This window comes from Arachis ipaensis, chromosome B4, assembly GCF_059453495.1.
Source record: "Arachis ipaensis isolate K30076 ecotype BB chromosome B4, ASM5945349v1, whole genome shotgun sequence".
Classification (NCBI taxonomy): domain Eukaryota; kingdom Viridiplantae; phylum Streptophyta; class Magnoliopsida; order Fabales; family Fabaceae; genus Arachis; species Arachis ipaensis.
Window position 1 is genome coordinate 140,432,193 of NC_142439.1, and position 24,501 is coordinate 140,456,693.

Below are 24,501 nucleotides of genomic sequence, written 5' to 3' on the forward strand. Positions count from 1 at the left end.
CTCAACGTTTGGAGTAAATTTTATTTGTATCTCTAACATTTAAATCGTTCTATTTATATTCCTAACGTTTATAAAAGTGATTCAATGTTATTTTGCCGTCAATTACACATTATAAGCGCTTTAGTTTGAGTTTTAAAAATTTTTTCTTGAAGTTAGAATACAAATATCTGGGATAGAATTCGATGATCTACTCCGAGAAATACCTCATCAAATATTGAAACTAATTCCTACAACATTTACATAATTCACTTTTTTTAGGGATATATTGAATCTAAACACAAATAGTGGGTATAATATTAAAATCGAACACATCCAAGTATCTAATTGAGAATGAATACATCCAAGTAAGAATAATTGAAAAATATAATCTGATTTGTTAATATAATTGATAGTAGGATAATATTAAATCACTTTTATAAACGTTAATGATACAAATAGGATGATTTAAACGTTAGGAACACAAATAGAACTTACCCCAAAGATTGGAGACTGTCCTATAAATACCCTTTTATATTGTATCATTATAGACAACTTGAGTAGACAATTTGAATAGACAACTTGATTACACTGAATAATACACTCTTCAGATTACTCTCTCAGTCTCTTATTTCTAACATGATATCATAGCAAGAAAACTCAGATAAAGTACCATGTTCTGCAAAAAAAGGCTAAGAGTTGGTGAGGTGAAGTGAAAAAGTATCAAATGAATGACAAAAAGTAAGGAAAAATGACATAGAAAAAAAATATAAAAACCACGGTTGATTTCACCGCAAGGAAAACAACCTAGGCTCTGATACTATGTTAGAAACAAGAGACTAAACTGGAAGAAAGATTTGTGTATTATTGAGTGTAATCAAGTTGTCTATTTAAATTTTCTACTCAAGTTATCTAGAATGATACAATATAAAAGGATATTTATAAGTACTAAGAGAATCATAATAATAAATATTCAGATATACTAAATAATACTAATTGATCCTAATTATATTCTAATAGAGACAAAAACGATACTTTACTCTTCTACGAATTTACCAATTTCATAGATAATTTTATTTCCGGTTTTTGCTGAGACTTCAAATTCACAGCGCATAAGCTCATGGATTTGCTGCAAATTTTTTTATTTTCGCAGCTAATTCCATGAATTAGGTAATTTTGTCAAAATTTATAGGAAATTTAGTTGCAATCTTTTTTGCAGGTACAGGTGTCAACAAATCAGCAGCAAAAGTGGTAGATAATCTTTTCAACAAAATTTATAAATAACAAAATTCACAACCAAAAAAATCGCAAGTAATTTTTGTAGCGAATTTCATAAATAATAAGTAATCCGTAGCAAAATTCGTAGGTTAAAATATGATTCAAATATCAATTCACAAAAAATTTCATGGTTAAGAATTAATTGAAAAAATACCAATGAATTATAACTCAAATGACATAGTTTCTCAACATTCACCTAAGAGGTTGCGAATTTGAATTTTTCTATCTTTGATAAAAAAAAAATTAATTAAAAAATTAGTTAAAATGTTTTCGCACTAAAAATTCTCAGCTAATATATATCAACAACAAAATTTGCAATAGATTAGTCCTTGTAGCAATGGTGTAATTATAACAGTTTGTAAGATTTATAGAAGTATTAACTAAATAATTGTGAAATTCTATTTTAAAATCATAAAATATATATGCATCTTCATTAACAAGGTTTATAATATATTACATATAAATAAGTCATGATAACTACAATATAACAACTCCTTCAGTCAAAACTATAATATAAGCTCTAAGTTGGTTCCAGAACATTATATGAATACTATAGAAGTTCCCAAATGTCCAGCATCAAAGCCCTTCATCAACTCCAATTTTCTTCTAGTTCCTGCAAACTGAAAACGTACACTGTTCACTTCTTCATCCATTTTTTGTTGTTCTTATTAAAGCCTAAAAGCCCAAAAAACACTAACCCAAACACAATATATATATATATATATATATATATATATATATAAAATAAATGGTGGATACTCGTTTGCTAAAAAAAATGGTGGAAACTCCAAATAATAGTGTAATAATCGGAATTTTTTATTTTAATAAATAAATTAATTATAATAATTATCGAAATAAATAATTTAAAAAATATTTACCGAAATAAATATCCCTCTCTTATCTCGTTTACATTGTAAACGAGATAATTTTGCATGTATCTCATTTACCGTGTAAACGAGATAAGACAGGTGGACGCGAAACGTATATATCTCGTTTATACTATAAACGAGATAAATATCTCGTTTACATTGTAAACGAGATACATGTATTTTTTAAAAAAATTTTTTAAAAATAATAAAAAATATTAATACTATCAATAATCCAAATTTAATAATATTAATATTTTTTATTATTTAATTTTTTTTAAAAAATATATGTATCTCGTTTACAGTATAAACGAAATAAAAGAATAATATTTATTTCGATAAATATTTTTTAAATTATTTATTTTGATAATAATTAAATTTATTTAATTTATAAAAATAAAAAACTGTAATAATCGTCTTTATATAAAAATATTTTTTTTATTATTAAATATTGATTTGTAGAATTTAATTTCAACAAGTTATAAAATTGTTATCTTTATCTAACATCATCATTATTTTTTTTATTGTTATTTTTTATGGCTAAATATATATTTTTATGAGAAGATATTATTCACATTTTCATTATAGGAAGTACCATAATAAATAGTATTATGTATGAAAAAACAGGTACAATGTTTAATAAAACATAAAAAATAAATAAAAAATAGAAGGTTGTTATACATATAAATTTTGTTGGTATATAAATTTATATAAGTTGGTCTAAACCTAACAAAAATAATTCTCAATCTACGCGCTTCCCGCCAATGAGCTTTAGCTCACATGGTATATCTCCTCCTGACAAAAAAAAATATTTCTTTTAATGCTGCATTTTTTTCTTCTTCTTTTTTATATTTTTTTTAGTTAAATGAATGTAAATTCATCATTTTTCAAATAACTTTTCAGTGTTATGTGTTTCTTCTTCTTTGTTTGATTTTTTTTTATTTTTATTCTTGTTAAAAGAGAAAAACAAGAAGAAACTTGAGAAGGTAAAACAAAAAGAAAAAGATGAATAAGAAAAAAAGAAGATGGTAATGATGATGAAAATAAAAAGAAGAAGAAATAGCAGAAGATGAGTAGGAAGAAGATGAAGAGTTTTGAATTATGCAGAACTTATCAGTATAAAAACACCGAAAATTCTTCAACAATACACTTAAATATATTCGTGTTATATCGAAAATTATTGCAAATACAGAAAAATGTTTCCTCTAATGATGTATTTTTTTCTTCTTCTTTTTTTCTTTTTTTCTTTCTTTCTTTTAGTTGAATAAATGTAAGTTCATCCCCTTTCAAATAATTTTGTAGCATTATGTGTTTTTCTTCTTTTTTATTTAATTTTTTTTTGTTTTTATTCTTGTTAAGAGAGTAAAACAAGAAGAAACTTTAGAAGATAAAACAAAAAGAAAAAATGAATAAGAAAAAAAAAGATAATAATGATGATGAAAAAAAGAACAAGAAGAAATAGCAGAAGATGAGGAGGAAAAAGATGAAAAGTTTTGAATTATACAGAATTTATCGGTACAAAAAACCGAAAATTCTTAAACAATACACTTAAATATATTTGTGTTACATCAAAATTTGCTGCAAATACAGAAAAATATTTTCTCTAATGCTGCATTTTTTCTTCTTTTTTCCTTATTTCTTTCTTTCTTCTGGTTGAAAGAATATAAGTTCGTTCTCTTCCAAATAATTTTGTAGCATTATGTATTTCTTCTTCTTCTTTATTTGATTTTTTTTTGTTTTTATTCTTATTAAGAGAGTAAAACAAAAAAAAAAATTGAGAAGATAAAACAAGAAAAAAAAAAGATGAATAAAAAAAAGAAGATGATAATGATGATGATGAAAAAGAAGAAGAAGAAGCAACAGAATATGAGGAGGAGGGAGAAGAAGAGTTTTAGATTATGCAGAACTTATCAGCACACATACATCGAAAATTCTTAAATAATACACTTAAATATCTTCGTGTTACACTGAAATTTGCTGCAAATACATAAAAATATTTTCTTTGATGCAGAACTTTTACATTACATTCAATTCAAACCATCAACGATGAACAATAATTTCACAAACAAAAACAATATTATTCACCTACAGAATCGTAAATTACTAACGAAAACATTTCACACCTCAACCACTTGATTGGATTTAAAACAATAATCAATTTCGTTTTGGTTCATTTGACAATTTGAACTTGAATTATTCATTATCCTCGACAACAAGATAACTGTTCAAAACTAATTTTAGAGTTTGATTTCAAAAACGCATAGAACTTAGAGATGGAAGAAAACGTAGATCGAAAACGTTGAGAAAATTCGAAAATAATAACAAAATTCTTTCGAAAAAGGCAGTTATATATTCGTGTGTTGATTGAAAAGTTGGTTAGATAGTGGCGCGTAAGGTGAACTATGTTAAAGAGACTTATATGAACTTGTATAAAATAATGACTTATATGTAGAGAATATTTGTAAAAATAATTTAATTAAATAGTGTTCAACATTCAAAAGATATTTATTAAAAAAATATAAAAAAAATATTCTGTTAAAATAAAGTCAAGAACTATCTTTTAATTATAAGATCTTTAAAAGAAAAAAAATAGTATAATAGTAGAAAATAATCACCGACACTTATGACCGTGTAAGAATTAAGAGTCAATTGACTGTGTTTTACGCGAATCTGTTGGGTGTGATTCATATTGTATGTATTTTCTTCCATGACAGTGGGCTTATATATCTTTGTAAGGAAAAGTCTTTGGATAATTGATAACGACACTCATCAAGTGCTAAGTTATTGGTGGCTGAAAATTTTGACGTTTATTTCTTTTGATCTCGCACCACACTACAACCAACTCCAACACTATATATTTGGAGAACCAAGCTTAGGACACAATTTGATTCGATATTAATATTATTCTTCTCCTTAATTTACCTAACGAGATTTTGTTTTAATCAAACGTACTCTTTGTTAATATTAAAGTGAATAGGCATTAATTAATTAAGAAGTAAGTGAAATTTTTAAGTTTTTAAAGATAAAATACATTAAACAACATTTTAGAATCTTACACCTTTTTAATATATTTAAATGGTTCGTATTTTTTGGACACTCGTTAACAAAAAACGAGTTGTAAATTTATCACTATTCATAAATATTTAGCTTCAACAATTTTAAAACTAAAACGTTTAGAAAAACTATTGCTAAATCTATTTTTAAAGAATAGAAAATATTGATAAAGAAATTAATATAAATTTATACCTCTTTTTGTGTCCTTTTTTATATATATAATTTTTTAATTTAAAAATGTATAAAAAAATATATACAAAAGCAACATACAATACAATCTGGCTAGAAAGGAATGACAGGTTGTTCCGAAATCACGCATCCAGTTTGAAGGAAATTATAAACAAGTCATTTGCGTTTGCCGAGGAATGGATTGGAGGTGAACCATTTGGTTGTTGACGACCATGCCAAAGATAACTAGGAGTTGTTTTGTATTTAATATTTTCATGATCTTGTAGCTCCTTTCATTGCTCCACTCTATTGTGTTGAGCTCCCTTTAATTCAAAAAAAAAAAAAAAAAAAAACAAACAAAAGCAACATACAATAATACTAGAAATATCCCTTCTCTTTAATCAAAATCGGAAACTTTAATATCTAACTTGGAATCTCATCAATGCCATTGGCTTCTATCATTACTTCTCATCCACAAATAAAGGTCCACTACATCAATACCCATCCCTACAAAATAATGCACTTTTTTCCCCTTCCTTTTTGGCCACTTATAAAACCCCCTTATTGCATGCACTACATACTCAGCAAACGTGTAATAATTTAGAACATTCTCTCTTAGCTTCTCATTCTCATACTCTTTTATGTGTTTCCCAATCCTCTATCATGCTCCATAATATTCCCACAACAAAACAATGAGTCTTAGAAATATAATACCAACAACACTTCCTTCATCCTACACTCTCAAACCCCGTTGTGTAAATTACATAACTACCCATAATAATCCATCATCTACTAAACCAACCACTTACAACAACTTAAGCCTTTCCAATCAAAACACTCATCAACAAGCCACATTACACTTAGAGAAAATGATCAATTTAGAAGACCACAATAGTTTCTCTTCGTCATCATTTGAATCAACACCATCAACATCTTCATTTGGCATTGGAACTTATCAAAATAAACTTGGTAAGAGATGGAAGGAGTACCAAGGAATGAGCAATTGGGAGGGTTTGTTAGACCCGTTAGATGATAACCTACGTGCTGAAATCCTACGGTACGGTCACTTCGTTGAAGCTGCATACAAGTCCTTTGACTTTGATCCTTCTTCTCCAAACTATGCCAACTGTAGATTCCCAAAGACAACACTTTTTGAGCGTTGCGGTTTACCAAACACAGGGTACAAGGTAACCAAATACCTCCGTGCAACTTCCGGCATTCAGTTACCGAACTGGGTCGACAAAGCACCGAGTTGGGTGGCAACACAATCAAGCTACGTTGGTTATGTCGCAGTTTGTGACAACAAAGAAGAGATCAAAAGACTTGGTCGGCGTGACGTTGTTATTGCTTTTAGAGGAACAACCACATGTTTGGAATGGCTAGAGAATTTGCGTGCCACACTCACCAACCTACCATGCAATCCCATGGACGGAAAAACTATGGGGTGTCATGGTAGTGGGGCCATGGTGGAAAGTGGTTTCTTGAGTCTCTACTCTTCTTCCATCCCCGACAACCCTTCCACCCTCAGTTTGCAGCAGATGGTCAAACAAGAGATTGTCAGGATTCTCCAAGCTTATGCTGGAGAACCCTTAAGTTTGACCATCACTGGCCACAGTCTAGGGGCGGCATTAGCTACGCTGGCGGCATATGATATAAATACCTCCTTTCCCAGACTGCCCATGGTGACGGTCATTTCTTTTGGTGGGCCTCGAGTTGGCGACCGGAGGTTCCGACGACAGTTGGAGAAGCAGGGGACAAAGGTTTTGCGAATAGTAAACTCCGAGGATGTTATCACCAAGGTTCCGGGTTTCGTGTTTGATGATGACATGGCAAAAGAAGGAGGTATCCATGTGGCAGGATTGCCGAGTTGGATACAGAAGAGGGTGGAGGAAGCGCAGTGGGTGTATGCTGAAGTTGGAAAGGAGTTGCGCCTATGTAGCAAGAATTCTCCGTATCTCGGTAGCACAAATGTTGCTACGTGTCACGAGTTGAACACATACTTACACCTTGTTGATGGGTTTGTGAGTTCCACGTGTCCCTTTAGGGCCACTGCAAAAAGATTTCTCCAGCGGTGACAACCACCATCACCACCATAGACTGATGGTCATCACCATAGACTGATGATGCTAAACTATATCTAAATAATCATAAGAGAGAGAAAGAAAACAAAAATAGAGAACATATATCTAATTGTTATGGTTAATTAACAACCTAATTGTAATTATAAGCCTAGGGTAATTGACAAATTTTTTAAGCAAAAGTTTAGAAACTAATTAACCTTTTTTTTTTAAATGTAAAATGTGTATATCTGAAATTATTTAGTAGATTATATATAATTATAAAAATATTTGATAACAACAAAGGATTAGTAAAAAATAGTTAGAATTTGTTTTATTTGATATTTATTAATTGTTATAATAATTAATAAATATTAAATAAGACAAAATTTGATTATTTTTTTTGCCTCACTAACATTATTGACATGATTAAATCAATATGAGATTAAATTAAATTAATCTTTACATATTCTTTGCATATATTTAGTTGTCTAGCCATACAAAAAAAATGTATTTTTCAACAAATTTTAATTTTAGGGATAAATAAAATTCTTAAAATGTAATTTGCAAGGCAAGACGGTAAAATTAGAAATTGTTCTTGCAAGAGATCAGAGAAGGTGGACAAAAGTTGATTACGAAATCACAAACTCAAACAAGACATTTAAGGGATTAACCAGAAAATTATTGGCTGAGCAGCTATATACATCTTAAAAAAAAATCATATATATTTACTCTTCACAAAAATAGGAACATATATAATAAGCTAGCTTTTATGTTACAAAAATAAATAAATATTTTACTACATAAAATAGACAAAAAAATAATATCGTGAGAATTTTTTAGCTAGGTATTCTTATTCTAAAAAAAATAATTACATATTAAAACTAAAATTTAATCTAATTTCTATATACGTTGAAACTAATGTAAAATTATAAAATGTATTTTATACCAACACATCCAATTAAAAAAAAAAAAAAAGAAAAACATCAATCACATTGTGGGAATAGTCATTGATTCGTCAGCTTTCTGAATTTCAATTAATTAGCTTGTGGTGTAAAATTATTGATCATTAAGGCATATATATTACGGAGTGGATTCTCTCCAGTTTTTTTAACAATTGATAGAATATAGTGTGATCTATCACCTTTGATTCTATGAGTGGGACCAAAAATAAATAAGAGGAAGAGAATAATAAATGGTTAAATTGAACATTGGATACCATCCAATTTTTTTCTCCCTGGAGAGGATCATTTTCCTACATATTATGCTCTTAAATGTAGTTTAAATGAGAGACGATACTAACCTACAAAATTGAAGTATTGTATATTAGTATACAGTAACAGTATAGAGACAAAAAAAAATTAAATTTTATTTTATTTAACTTTTATTAATTGTCGCGACAATTAATTAAAATCAAATAAGACAAGTTTTGATTATTTTTTATTATTTTTTTTATTATCAAATATTTTTTATTACTATCTTATATTATATGATCTAACATATATAAAAAAGAAAGTTTTTAAACATCTAGAAGTATATATATAGGGTGTGTTTAGAATATTCTTTGAAAAATAAAAAAAAATATTTGATTTGGTTGGAAATGAAATCTTGTGTCTAGATATTTTACGAATAAAAAGCTATTTATTAGATTACATACATTTGATTCCTTTGTTATTGAAATCCAATGATGGGATTTGGTAAGAACAATTAGTTGAATTTCTAATTTAATCATTTTAAAGATAATATAATATGAATTTTAAATTTCAAAAAGACAATTCAAATCTGATTTTATATAACCATTCCGTACAACAAATTTAACTTATAAATCAGTTCAAATCAGATAAGATCACTTCATAATTTGATTATTCCAATCACAACCATATAACTATAAGCATATAATTTTTCACAAGAGTAGTTAGACACTAAACTAGTGATTAGTTGCCTTTGGGATTTGCTTCTAGTAGTTGGAGACTAACTTTTCAGTGGGTTGTTGCCTTTGGGATTTGCTCCTTGGTTTGAAGTAGGACGGTGCCAACTTGGAGGCATTGTTAGTTTGTGAAAATTAAATGGAGAATGTAATACATGCAAATTAAATAAATGCAACTATAAATTTGTAGTTATTAAAAAAAAAATGGAGCAGAGGAAGTAATATACAGGTAAGTGTCTAAATTTTTTCTACAAGTATTTGGATTCTCTATTATTCTTGATGTTCCTTTGCTTTGTACATGTTTATCAAATCCATTTTTACAGTGTTCTGATTGGAAGATCATCTAAATAAAGAACTAGATAAAAATATTTCAATTGAGATCCTGTTTGGTAAAATTTTTTTAAAAAAATATTTTTTCTCCTAAAATGCACAATCTTATTTTAATTTTTTATTTCTGTTTAGTAAATTAAAAAAAAAATCATGTCTCTAAAAGTACATAAACTAAAACATTTTAAGTATGCAGTCCAATAAGTACTATAATATAAATAGACTTTTTAAAACTGGCCAACTATGTTTTACAAAAACTTATTAAATAGTATTTATGAAATTGTTGAAGAAAAGAAGTAAGAAAGCTTGTAGTGAGAAACCAAGAAGCAAGAAAGCAAAGGCAGAGTAGAGAAAAAAGAAAAAGATGAGAAGAATATGATGTAACTAAAAAAAGCGTGTTATTAAGAGAATCTGTTATCAATTATACACCGAATCTTTCTATTTTATAGCCAAGAATAATTAACTAACTTACTCTAGCTAATTATATCTCACTCCCTCTCCCTCCCCTGTGGCCCAAAATTTAGAGAGGTTTTTGTGCTAACCTAAATTTGCTCTTGAACTTGCTGAATAACAATGGAGATAAGGGCTTAGTTATAATGTCTGCTATTTGTACTTAATCTGGAATATGAGTAACAACAATCTATCATTGAATCACTTTATTCCTTACAAAATATAGATTCAATTCAAAATATTTTGTTCTCTCATATAATATAAGATTATAAGCTAATCATACAGTGGATATATTATCACAAAAGACTGTGGGAGATAAAGTGTAAGGCTGCTGTAGTTCACTAAAAAAGATTTGAATCCATACTAATTCAGAAAAAGTAGCTGCCAACGCTCTGGATTCGGCCTTTATGGAGCTTCTGCAGACAGTGAAATGTTTTAAATATTTTCAGGAAATCAAGTTTGCTCTAAAGTACACACAGTACTTAGACACAGATCTTTTATCATCAACATCAGCAGTTCAATCTGAATCTGAAAAGGCAGTTAAATGAAGATCATTAGTCTTATGAAATTGAAGAGCAAGATCAACTATACCTGCTAAATATCAAAGAATACGCTTTGTTGCCATCCAATTATCTTGGCTTGGCTTTGACATGAATTGGTTGATTTTGTTTATTGCAAATACTATGTCTCGTCTTGTGATAGTGACACATTGAAGTCCCTCCACAATTGATCTAAACAATGTGAGGTCTTCAAAAGGAGTACTTGCATTTGCTGATAGTTTTGAAGAGTTAATCATGGGAGTGCTAACCGATTTAGCTTCTTACATACCAACCTTGCATAATAATTTTTTTTATGTATTTATTTTAATTGTGAGAAATTAAATCAAGTGATTGAGTGACAGTCTCGATGTCAAGAAAGAAGTTTAAGTCCCCCAATTCGTTTATAAGAAAGGTTGAATAAAGCTGCTTTAAGACAGAAGTGATTTCAGTGTCATTGTTCCTTGTCACTAATATATCATCAACGTATATGAGTGTATATATATATAATAGAATTAGAAGAAAATTTTGTAAAAAAGAAAGGATCAGACTTAGTAAAGGTGAACCCGAATTGTTTTAGAGCAGCAATAATGGTGAGATACCAAGTCATGGGGGCTTGTTTTAAGCCATAGATGACTTTGTGTAATTTACACACAATATGGAGATTGGAGTGTGTAAAATCTAAAAACTAAGACATATAAATGGTTTCATTTAGAATACCATTTAAAAAGGTATTATGGAAGTCATATTGTTTAATTTGACTTTCCAGCCCTTTGATAACGCAAGAGTGAATATCACTCTTATAGTGACAGCCTTAATTATAGGTGAGAATACTCGATCGAAATCAATCCCAGTAGTTTGAGTATAACCTCTTACCACAAGACGAGCTTTATGTCTCACAACCTGCACCTGAGTATTTTTCTTCAAGACAAATATCCATTTGCAACTAACTACCTTTCCATTTGATCGAAGTAAGGAAGCTCTACTAAACTTCAAATCTTGTGATGAACTAATGCTTTATATTCTATCAGCATAGCTTCCTTCCATTGAGTGGATTAAAGAGTAGCTATGACAGATTTTGAAAGATGTGGTATAATAGAATTGTCATGAGTATTGATGCTGGCAGGTAGCATCTTTGGTTTTGTACTTGCTATCTTGGATCTAGTTTATATTGGATGAATGTTATCAAAGACAATGTGATTGGGGGATAAGACAGTGTTAGCAAAGGGAAAAGCAATCTCAATTGTTAAGATAGGAATTGGGTCAGTGAAAAATAAAAAAGGAATAAGAGAATTTTTATCAGGTGTTGAATTAATGTCTTGATGTCTCATTGAAGCACTTGGGGGAATAGAAGTAGAAGTAGGTGGGCTAGCTATAGGGTTTGATTAAGGTGTTGTAGAGATAGGAAAAATATCAATTAAGAGGGAGGAAGAATGACAATAACTAAAAGCATCTTAGTAGTAGTACATGTAGAAGTAGTACTATCATAACTAGGATTATTAGCAATAAAGAAACTATTAGAAAGACATTTATCCTCATGAAACACATCTCTAGATATTATAATTTTTTCAGTAGAGGTAATGCATTTGTATTCTTTTTGAGTACTGGAATATCCAATAAAACTATACGGTTGTGATCATAATTCCAATTTATGTTGATTATAAGGTCTCAAGTTAGGGGTGATAAAACATCTAGTTCAAGAACTCAGCAGTACCCCCGCACTTTTCAACTTTGGACTTGGATTCCATGATACAACAGGGGTTATCGGGAGTACCTTTTAGATTTGGGGCCAGAGATACATAGGATATAGGAGCTCTAGCTAAGTTTCAAGTTGGTCAGCTGGGATTCTCCTTCCACGAACTCTCGACCTAAGTAGATAGTTTGGAGCACGGTAGTAGTAGTCGTAACTACCCACGCGTGCTTCGAGGGGTCATACTCAGAAGTTACCTTCGGGGGGCACTGCGTCGTCTCTATCCGTTGTGCCATGTTCCTCTGGAGACAGTATGGGAAAAGAAAAAGGGATGAGAACCTAACGTCTCAGTAGGAGTGCTATGCAACACCTCCATATCTATCTCCAGCCCACGTGCAGGATTTTAAAAGAAAGTCGTACGATATGACATGTAATATGAACCTCTTGTAAAGCGTAAAACATATATGTAAAAAGGAAAGAACATAGAAAGAGAATAGAAGGATAACATCTTAAGTAATATCAACATAATCATAAATATATCTTAAAAAAAAACATAATCAAACTTTTCATTCATGCTTTCTCCTTTCTTAACTTATAACTTTTATGGAAGGTATTGAGCTCAAACCGATATAAAAGGTGGGAGTCCCCTTCCCTTACCGAAGGTTCTTATCCCAAACGTTTTGGCGATCACCTTCCCTTACCGAAGGATCATCTCGATCGATCACCTTCCCTTAACGAAGGATCATATCGATATCTTGTCTTTGGGGTCACCTTCCCTTACCGAAGGATCATTCCCTCAGTTCAATTTACAATCAAGGTTATTTTAAGCATACATAAAAGAGGGTCGTACAAGAAGCATTCATGAAGATGGATAAAATTAGGATATACTAAATAATTAAATGTAACATGGTAAAAAGTTATGTACTCTCAACATTAAAGGAATATAAATGATGTGAAAAGTCATGTAATTGCACAGGATAAAATTAGGATATACTAAATAATTAAATAAAACATGGTAGAAAGTATGTACTCATGAGTCAAGAGATTATGAATGACAAAAATAGATAGACATTGTCAATATGGATAAGGGATGAGAAAAAGGTACTTAATGCCATGAGACATATGAAAGATAGTAACCATGCATGGATGGAAGAAAAATAACTAGAGCATACTACATGCCAACATAAAGTGAGAAAGGCATAATTCCCTACTCTTTTTTTTCTAACGCTTCTTTGAGCTTGCCTTTTGTATTTGCACACAGAATATATTTTGTAGAGAGAGAAGGGAGAGGTTTTGGTATTTGAGAGAAGTGATTTTCTACCTATAGGTGCACCCCTATTTATATACATTTGGGGATAGGGTGATTGGGATAATTTTAATTTCAAACCGAGGGTGGTTACTAGATTCCTATCCATAAATTTAAAATTCTAAGCCTATCTCCTAACTGATTTTCAAATTTTGAATTTAATTTTGTTTCTAGAAGAGTGGTTGTTACATTATCACCCCCATAAAAAAAAGAATTTGTCCCCAAATTCTACATCCTAATTCGGTCGATAAAGGTCATTAGTAGGATGCATAGTGATTTGGATATGGGTTAGCTAATCTTACTAGTAGCGGAGAGAGATATGAACAAAAGAGAAGCACCAGTATCATTTAGGATGGTTAAAGGATTCCATTAATTGTGCATTTACCCTCGATTCGATCTTCTGACTCGTGGACTTCCTTGCTGCTGAGGGCAAAGACTCGCCCTTGACGCTGTGGTGGATTGGCAAGGGGTGGGAGAACTGCTGGGCATTCCCTGGCGATATGCCCCGGCTGAAAACACCAGAAGCAGACATTTTGTCTGGCAAGGCACCTACCCCTATGTTGCTTCCCACATGAAGCACACTCCTTGAGTTCGGTGGTCTTTGGTGAGGCATCAGTGGAAGGTTCCTGGCGATCCGTGCCCTGTTGAGGTTGCCTTCCTGTAGGTTTCTCAAGAAAGGCCTTCTTCTGCGGCGGCTGCTGAGATAATTCTTGATTCAGTTGCCTTTTCTTGAAAGCCTCGCTTCTTTCCGACGCTAGTTTTTTGGTGCATTCTTCGATCACCTGGCACTTGCTAACGAGGGAGGAGAACTCCCGGATTTCCAGTGGGGCTATAGCGGTTAGAACTTCTGCCCTGAGCCCTCCTTGATACTTCATACACTTCCACTTTTCATCTGGATTAGCCTTATACATGGCGGAAAATTTGCAGAGTCTTTCGAACTTCTCTGTGTACTCTGCAATACTCATCCTATCTTGCCTCAGCTAAAGAAACTCCATCTCCTTGGACTCTCGAACAGAAAGGGAAAAGTACTTCTTGTAGAAAGCTTCTTTGAAGGTGGCCTAACTAATATTTGTTCCCGCATCCTCCAACAACCGTCTTGCTCCATCCCACCAGAACTCGGCATCAGCTTTGAGCATGAAGGTAGCGTAGCTCACTTGCTGCTCCTCAGTGCACGGAAAAATTGTGAATACCTTTTCTATTTCAGTCAGACATTCTTCTGCCATATCAGGGTCGAGGGCTCCACGGAACTCAGGCGGACCAATCTTCTTGAAGTCAGCAAAAGTTGTACGGGTCTGTCCCACCTCCAGCCTGGGAATATTAGGATCCTTGTCCCCAGTGGACAGTTGCTGGGCCATCAGAATGGTGGCTTGGGCCTGCTCCTTCATTGCCTTGGCCATCTCCTTCATGTGCTTTGCTAGGTTTGATGAGCTCGAGCTCGAGCCACGTGGGCGTCCACGGCTTGCCATATGTCCCCTGTTTATGGATAACCATAGGAAGAAATTTTATTAGCCATACCTCTTGGGACAGAATCCCTAGGATTGACTTTACTCTGATACTATTAATGTAACACCCTAAGTTATATCCTATCTTTGAGGGTCTTTAAATAAGATGGCACACTCGATAGAGAAAGAGACTGAACTTAATCGTTACGCAAGGAAGGGAAGAAGTACGTGTGAAGAGGAAAACAAGTAGTACTAAAACGATGATAAATATGAAATAATAAACTTATGCATGAGTACGGTTCAAAATAAAATGCTTAGAGGTAATTAAACAAAGAAAAGAAACTAATACGTCATAACTAATTTCGTTGGAGAGGCTCCCATACTTGTGTCCTATCCTATCCTTGGTCAGGACCCTTCAGTTATTCACGTATCGAGGTATCAGTGATTTTCCTCCAACACCTTTTCGCGCAGTGAAGATCTGGTTCCGTTGTGTGGGATGAACTAGGACTCGATGGGCGGCTGGGATTCTCCTTCCACGAACTCTCGACCTAAGTAGATAGTTTAGAGCACGGTAGTAGTGGTCGTAACTACCTACGCGTGCTTTGAGGGGTCATACTCAGAAGTTACCTTCGGAGGGCACTGCGTCGTCTCTATCCGTTGTGCTATGTTCCTCTGGAGACAGTATGAGAAAAGAAAAAGGGATGAGAACCTAACGTCTCAGTAGGAGTGCTATGCAACACCTCCATATCTATCTCCAGCCCACGTGCGGGATTTTAAAAGAAAGTCGTACAATATGACATGTAATATGAAGCTCTTGTAAAGCGTAAAACATATAGGTAAAAAGGAAAGAACATAGAAAGAGAATAGAAGGATAACATCTTAAGTAACATCGACATAATCATAAACATATCTTAAAAAAACATAATCAAACTTTTCATTCATGCTTTCTCCTTTCTTAACTTATAACTTTTATGGAAGGTATTGAGCTCAAACCGATATAAAAGGTGGGAGTCCCCTTCCCTTACCGAAGGTTCTTATCCCAAACGTTTTGGCGATCACCTTCCCTTACCGAAGGATCATCTCGATCGATCACCTTCCCTTACCAAAGGATCATATCGATATCTTGTCTTTGGGGTCACCTTCCCTTACCGAAGGATCATTCCCTCAGTTCAATTTACAATCAAGGTTATTTTAAGCATACATAAAAGAGGGTCGTACAAGAAGCATTCATGAAGATAGATAAAATTAGGATATACTAAATAATGAAATGTAACATGGTAAAAAGTTATGTACTCTCAACATTAAAGGAATATAAATGATATAATGATGTGAAAAGTCATGTAATTGCACAGGATAAAATTAGGATATACTAAATAATTAAATAAAACATGGTAGAAAGTATGTACTCATGAGTCAAGAGATTATGAATGACAAAAATAGATAGACATGGTCAATATGGATAAGGGATGAGAAAAAGGTACTTAATGCCATGAGACATATGAAAGATAGTAACCATGCATGGATGGAAGAAAAATAACTAGAGCATACTACATGCCAACATAAAGTGAGAAAGGCATAATTTCCTACTATTTTTTTTCTAACGCTTCTTTGAGCTTGTCTCTTGTATTTGCACACAGAATATATTTTGTAGAGAGAGAAGGGAGAGGTTTTGGTATTTGAGAGAAGTGATTTTCTACCTATAGGTGCACCCCTATTTATATACATTTGGGGATAGGGTGGTTGGGATACTTTTAATTTCAAACCGAGTGTGGTTACTAGATTCCTATCTATAAATTTAAAATTCTAAGCCTATCTCCTAACTGATTTTCAAATTTCGAATTTAATTTTGTTTCTAGAAGGGTGGTTGTTACAATCCGATTCACCTGATGCAACTCTATGACAGTAAAATAGATCAATGCCGTCACAGACCTCTATAACACTGTGTGCCATAGTTCTAGTATCTCAGGATGTACTACCTGTACGACATCTGGCAAGCTGTGTGGCTTTCATGCGAACTATAAAGAGAAATGGTTCTCTAATGTCATCATGAATAGTAAGAAGACAAAATAGCGTAACAATAAAAAGCTTGAAATGTTTAACACTCACATCCCCAATCCGAAGTAAATTTATCCTCAGTCTGCAGTGTGCGACTCGAGGTACCTTCTCATTCAATGTCCTGACCACCTGCGACCCAAGACATGCTATCAACAACAATCATAAACTGCAAAAATAGTAATACACAAAACAACTATTAACTTTGAGTACCTCATCGCCAATGGTCAATGAAAGATGTCAAACCCATCAGGCCTAAAACCCAAAAACTGCTAGAAGATCCATGACTAGAGGAGATGTAATGGACCGGCCAACTTAACCACGTACTAGTTGGCCAAACGGTACAAGCACCGGTATAACCACGACAGAGTGGCGGATCCCCAGCTATATCTGTCCATGTCCTCTAATCTCGCTAAGTACGGAAGCCACCTAATATGCATGTGTATACCGGACTTGTCACCGAAGAGCTGCGTCGATAATAGCATCATGATGTATGCTCTCACGTATCTCCTGTCTGTCTCTTCGTCTGCACCCTAGGGAAGGTCACTAATGTCTCCTGCATCCAAGTGCACTTCACAGTGGATTTGTCGATACCGTTCGCCGGTGGTAACACACCCAATAACTCCTCGAACCAAGTCCATGCTGAAAGACCGCCATCAATGTATCGCTCGAAGTCCGACAGACATTCGCTGACATACTGTCCGTCAATCAGGAGCCCTAACTGGTATGCTACATTCTGTAGCGTAATCGTGTACTCCCCGAATGGCATGTGGAAAGTATGCATCTCCTGACGCCATCTCTCAACAAATGCACTCACTAATGGCTCATCCAACCTAATCCGGTGGTTGTTGAGCCTCGTGAGATGGGCTAAGCCGGCCATCTGTAGGTACGACATGATTTTCTTGTCTAGGGGACATACCATGCTGCCTCTTCGTTCTCGTGATACATCGGTGGACTGCACGACGATAAAAAATTCTTTAAGAACCATAAGAATTTAGAAAACAAAAATTATCTAAAATGGATTATTCTAATAAAAAAATACTTTAATGTAACAGATATTACAAACCTGAACATAGATAAGTTAATATTTAAGAATTATATTAAATTAAATTAAACCAAATTAACCCAAATTAAATTAAATTATAACGGAACATAGTTAATCTAATATTTAAGACGAAAAGCTAAACCCTAAACTATAACTAAATTTGTATTGCTTTGTTAATCTTCTACTGCCCAGTTAATCCAACACTAAAAACTTAAATTAAATTAAATTAAATTATGCTTCGACACCATCGCAAAATTTCTGTAGATCCATGGTCTTTGAGAGCAAGTGTTGGGGTTCATCTATTGTTTTGCTTTCGTTGCTACCACAATCACTAGGAAAAGAGGATGTAGAAATATTTTTCTTTCATGTCTGGTTTTTGTTTTATTTTTTAATTATCTGAAATTTAAAATTCAAACATTAAAATTAATTAAATTTTGATATTTGATAAATTTAAAAGGATAATATTTGTGAAAATCAAAATAAAATACTTAAACTTTTTTGTAAAAATAAATAAAAAATATTTTTGTCTTTTTTAATAAATTATAAAAATATTTTAGTATAAATAATGATATAAAATATTTTTAATAAAAACAAATTATTGATGTGGTATAACCTGAATATCGTATTTTTATTTATCCATATTTTTGTCGTATCACGTATCTATTTATCATCTAACCCAACAAACATCTTTTAAAAATGAGGAATGTTAGGGGGCAGCAACTTTTGGGATTTATAGCCATCAAATAGTCATTGTACAAGATGTCTCTGGTACGGGTTGAGAGGTGGATCGGGAACCTGCGGGTCGAGGCGGATGCCAGATCACTTGACGGGGGCGATGGGGGGAGGTACCTGCAAAGACACTCCGACGCTCAAGTCAGAATGGATCTGAGAGGTAGAAAGTGTATGGAATGAATGAATACCTGGAGGGACCTGAGTCCTCTATTTATAGGTGATGGAGAATATCTTATCTTATCTTACTTGGCTAAGATAAAGGAGACGTTTGAATTCGAAAGTCGGTTAGGAGTCTGAGAATGCCGTTTTCGGGCCTTCTAGAAGTGAGGAACGGGTCGGACCCGGGGAACCGGTGTTGGGTTCGGTTTTGGATCCGGGATGGGGGGTCGGATCCGTAACAGTTGCCCCCGCAGCGGGGGAGCGAACAAGGTCGGTCTGTCGCTTGAAAGGCGCGATACCTGTCCGTGGGCTTTGGTTTGTCTCGGGAGTTCGTTTTGTTTTTTGGAGGGAGATCGGTGCCTCGGCTCCGGTTTCGCTTGGGGGCTCGTCTGACCGTTTTTTGGTTCGACGTGACTCCTCCGCTTCTGCCGTGTCTGTTGCGTTCTTCGATGCTTTATTAGCTTCTTTTTTCGAGGGAGGGTCATTAAATGTGAAGGGACGTTTTCCCTTTTCTGCCCCTACTAGCTTTACCTGCGCCTAGGGGTAATTGTGTCAGTTCACCCCTCTCTTTGAAACCGTTTTGGATTTTTATTTCAGTTCCCTCGCTCGTTTCCCTTTCTTTTTCCTTTTTCCATTCTCTTCTGAAGAATTTCTATCTGAACAGAAAGTCTCCTCCTTTCTCTGTGGTCTTTCGTTTTTTGGTTTTTGCTTGCTGCTTCTGCTTTTCGGGCTTCCTCAAGTGTTCTTTCTGCATTTCCAGGTTAGCGCGTTTTCGCTTATTCTTTCCTGTTATTTTGTAAATGCTGCTCTGTCTTTTGCCATGCATTGTTCTGCTTGTTTTTAGTTTTGCGTTGAACTAGTTTCTTTGGGGGGATGGTTGTTGAGTTTTTGGAGGGGTTGAGCACCGCCGTATTCATTCGGTGATGGCGGTGTACCGCCGCGTTGGTTTGGCAGTGGTGTGTAGGTTTCTGTCTTGCTTCTGTCTAGGGTTAGTAGGCTGATGGTGGTGCTCCTCCCTGTTTTAGATATGCAACGGCGGAGAAATGAGGGTGTGAGGGCTCCAGTAGCCCCTTCCAAGGGCGTTCCCAATCGTTATGGTTGGGTGACTAGTGATGTATGGGGCGTTCCGTCGTGGATGACGGAGGGCGACCTTCAACGGCTCCGTGATCAGGGGGCCATCTGTGGCGGTGGTGATGAGGAGGGGCGGTATGAGCTCGTCCTCCCGGATGCTGACGAGCGCGTTTGTTACTTGAATCTGCATTCCCCCACCGTTCCGGATTGGATGTGGGTTTACGAGTCGATGTTCACTCGGCTTGGCGTGCGACTTCCCTTCTCGCCGTTTGTTCAGGATCTGTTGAGTCGGTGTTCCGTGGCGCCGTCTCAACTTCACCCGAACAGCTGGGCTGCTGTGCGGTCATTTGAGTTGGTGTGCCGGTATCTCGACCTTCCGGCTTCCGTTCCTGTTTTTCTTTTTCTTTTCTTATGCACTCTTCCGACTAAGGAGGGGAAGCATAAGAAGGGGTATATGTCTTTCCGGGCTCAGCCTCATCACCGTATTTTTGGCTTATTTGAGGATTCTTTTCATGGTTTTAAATGGGAGTATTTTAAGGTGCGCCCTGTCCAGGGGCACCATCCATTCTGGCTGTCGCCGGAGGGCGTTCGTCGGTTTCCGACATACTGAAACTTCCAGGCTGGCCCGTCGGTTCTAACTAAATTCACCTACGATGGCTTGTCCCAGGAGGATAAGGACGTTGCCAACGTTTTGTGGCATTTGTTTGGTGAGCGTCCGTTGAATCCTCGGGACGTTATGGGGGATCCCGAGGCTTGTCGGGCGTATATCGGTGTGTGCCTTGTCTTCTTTTCCCGATTTCATATGTTCTATTCTTGCCTTTTTGTAACTTGTTATTTTTTATTTCTTTCAGTTGAGATGGCTGGTGGGCTGACTTCTCTGGCTAGGTTGAAGGCGGCGATTGGCCGGGAGGAGGGATCCTCGTCTCCTTCTACTCCTGTCTCCAATCCTGCCGTGGAATCTCAACCGGTTTCCCAGGAGGTGATTTCCTCGGCTGCTCGGGCCGAGGTTCAAGTTTCCCCTGGCCATGTGAACTCTCCTGAGGTTGTGGTAGTGTCGGCTGCTGAGGCTTCTCGGAAGAGAAAGAGGCCCGAGGACCCGAGCAACAAGACTTTTGAGGAGGGTTTGGTGCCAAGTGTGATGGATCGTCGTTTTGATGCTCCGGGTTTTATTGATCAACATTTGATGCCTGGTACGGAGCCTTATTTTGATGGCTGTGATGTCTCGTTCCAGGCCAAGTCAGTGTATCGTGCTCTCCTTCGCTCTGCTGTTGTTGTTCGGAAGGCTGAGCCCGTAATGGCTCAGGTCGGTTTATTGGATAAGAAACTTCGCCAATCTCAGGCTGAGGTGGCTAAGTTGAAGGAGGAGCTCGAGGCTACTGAGATTGCGAGGGGGAAGGCGGTGAAGTCTTCTGAGGAAGCCGGGGCGGAGATTCTCCAGCTTTCCGAGGTTGAGACTTCACTCCTTTCTCAGCTGGGCGAGGAGCGGCGCAAGGCTTCCGACGCGGGTTCCCAGGCTGCCGTACTTCTTGGTGAGACGGAGGCTCTGAATGCCGAGGTTGCTGCATTGAAGAGGGAGAAAACGGAACTGCTGGCCGATGCTAAGGATGCAATTGCTGCTACTGAGGAGACGATGAAGGCGCAGGCTCTGGTGCTTGCTCCGGGAGTGGATGTGTCCGTGATGGGGGCATTCAAGACCGTTCGTGATGGCCGGATAGTCGACCTCGAGTAGCTTTGTCTTTGTAATCTTTGTTCTCCCGCTCTTTTAGACTTACTTTGTTTTTTGGATACTTTTGGTTTTGGCCGTGGGCCGTGTAACCGTGACTCCGTAACTTTTGGTTTTTTTTTTAACAACTTTTCGAGCCGTTCGGGCTCTTTTCGTAAGTTTCGTTTTAAAGCTATTCCGTTTAATTAATCTTCTTCCCGTATTTGGGATGAGTGGACCGTCGTGTGGTCGGGTTTATATGGATATCCGTGGGTTGGGCCTGGAGGGTGATCGGTCCTCCAGTTGTGGCCGTGTTTTTGTTTCGTATTTGGGACATTGTGTGAAAAAATAAAGAATTTAGGGATAGCTTTGTAATGTGATTTTATTGATGGGTGGGCCTCGTTAAAACCCTCCGTTGTTGGCGGGAAAGAGTACCCGAGTTTGATACATAGGCGTAGTTTTGAAATGTAAATGTAATTTTGCAAATAAGTAAAGCGAAAGCGTAAAAGAAAACGGGGGAGGGGGGGAAATGGAGACCTGGGTTGGTTTTAGGAGTAGTATCGCCGTAAGTTGGCGGCGTTCCACGTTCTCGGGACTTCGTTACCGTTAAGCCGTTCGAGCTTGTACGCTCCTTTCCCAATTGCAGCTTTGACTCTATATGGTCCCTCCCAGTTGGGGGCGAGTTTCCCTTCTCCCGGGGTTGGGGGACCGATGTCGTTTCGTCGTAGGACGAGGTCGTCAGTTGTGAACTCTCGCCGAATGACTCCGTGGTTGTATCTCAGGCTTATTCTTTGTTTTAGGGCTAGCTCTCTGAGGTGGGCTACGCTTCTTATTTCGCCAGTGAGGTCTCGTTCTGCTTCTTCGTCGTTGCCTCCGATTGTTCTTCGTGGGCTTGGGTCGCCGATTTCAACTGGGATGATAGCTTCCGTGCCGTAGGTTAATCGGAAGGGGGTTTCCCTGGTAGCTGTCTGAGGGGTCGTGCGGTACGACCATAAGACCGATCCGAGTTCGTCTGCCCATAGCCCTTTGGCTTCGTCGAGTCGTTTCTTGAGGCCTTTGACTATTATTTTGTTTGCTGATTCCACTTGCCCGTTTGTTTGGGGGTGTTCTACCGAGCTAAAGCGGTGGGATATGCGTAGTCCGCTTAGGAATTCCTTGAATTTTGTGTCGGCGAACTGGGTTCCGTTGTTCGAGATGACGATCTCGGGGATCCCGAATCGGGTGATGATTTGTCGCCAAAGGAATTTTCGACATTGGGTCGCCGTGATAGAGGCTAGTGGCTCGGCCTCGATCCATTTGGTGAAATAATCTATGGCGACGATGAGATATCGGAGTTGGCCTAGTGCCGTGGGAAAAGGTCCGACAAGGTCGATCCCCCAGGTGCCGAATGGCCGTTCTGCCGATATGATGCTGAGCTGATGTGGGGCGGCTTGGTGGATGTTGGCGTGCCTTTGATATTTATCGCAGTTTTTCACTAGTTGCATGGAGTCCCGGATGATCGTGGGCCAGAAGTAGCCGGCGCGGATGACTTTTTGGGCAATGGTTTTACCTCCGACGTGGTGGCCGCAACAGCCTTCATGGATTTCGCGTAGTATGTATTCCGTGCTCCCGGGCTCGACGCATTTGAGCAGGGGTTGCGAGAATCCGCGTTTGTATAGTTGTCCTGCGACGACCGTATAACCGGCGGCCTCCCTTTTTATTCGTTTTCCCTCTTTAGGGTCTTCGGGCAGTTTTCTGTTGAGGAGGTACTGTAGGATGGGGTAGGTCCATGACTCGTGGTGGGAGTGTGTCAGGTGGGTGTCGGCTGTTAAGGATACATACGGCGTTTTGACGATCTCCTGAATTAGCGATTTGTTGCCGTGTCCTGGTTTGGTGCTAGCAAGTTTGGAGAGGAGGTCGGCTCTGGCGTTTCTTTCCCTGGGGACGTGCTGTATGATTACCTGGTCGAATTCTTCTTTTAGTTTGTTGACCTTGGCGAGGTATTGTTGTAGTAGGGGATCTCGCGTTTGGTAGTCTCCGTTGATTTGGGAACTGACTACTTGCGAATCCGTGTTGATCTCCAGGACTTTTGCCCCGACTTCGCTGGCTAGGGTTAGGCCTGCCAGGAGGGCCTCGTATTCTGCTTGGTTGTTTGAGACCGGGAAATCGTATCGGACTGATTGTTCGATCACGACGCCGTTTTGGCTTTCCAGAATGACTCCGGCGCCTCCGGAAGTGACGTTCGAGGAGCCGTCGACGTGTAGTTTCCATGCCTCGGGAGGGGTGTTTCCTGGGGTCATCTCTGCGATGAAGTCGGCCATGGCCTGTGCTTTGATTGCGTATCGGGGTTCGAACTTGATGTCGAATTGGGATAGTTCGACGGACCATGCTAGCATTCTACCCGCTAGGTCGGGCTTCTGTAGTACCTGTTTGACTGCTTGGTCGGTTCGAACCGTTACGGGGTGGGCTTGGAAATATTGTCGCAGGCGTCGGGACGCCGTGAGGAAGGCAAAGGCTAGTTTTTCTAGGCGCGAGTAGCGGGTCTCTGCGTCTTGTAGGACTTTGCTTGTGAAGTATATAGGTTTTTGCTCTTTTTTCTTGTTTTCTCGGATGAGTGCCGCCGCGAGTGTTTCTTCCGTTATGGAGAGGTATAAGTACAAGGTTTCCCTTGTTTGGGGTTTGGC

General features: G+C 36.7%; 2 protein-coding genes across 2 annotated transcripts; both read left to right on the forward strand.

The window, feature by feature from the left end:
• The first annotated feature begins 6,250 nt into the window (after window positions 1-6,250).
• LOC107637225 (phospholipase A(1) DAD1, chloroplastic-like) lies at window positions 6,251-7,417 on the forward strand. Its single transcript, XM_021120233.2, has one exon. It carries the CDS (start codon window positions 6,338-6,340, stop codon window positions 7,415-7,417), a length of 1,080 nt encoding a protein of 359 aa, XP_020975892.2. The 5' UTR covers window positions 6,251-6,337.
• Window positions 7,418-20,992: 13,575 nt separating this feature from the next.
• LOC148569465 (uncharacterized) lies at window positions 20,993-21,865 on the forward strand. The gene has a single exon (XM_088483808.1). The coding sequence runs from the start codon at window positions 20,993-20,995 to the stop codon at window positions 21,863-21,865; it is 873 nt and encodes a 290-aa protein (XP_088339934.1).
• Window positions 21,866-24,501: the final 2,636 nt, after the last annotated feature.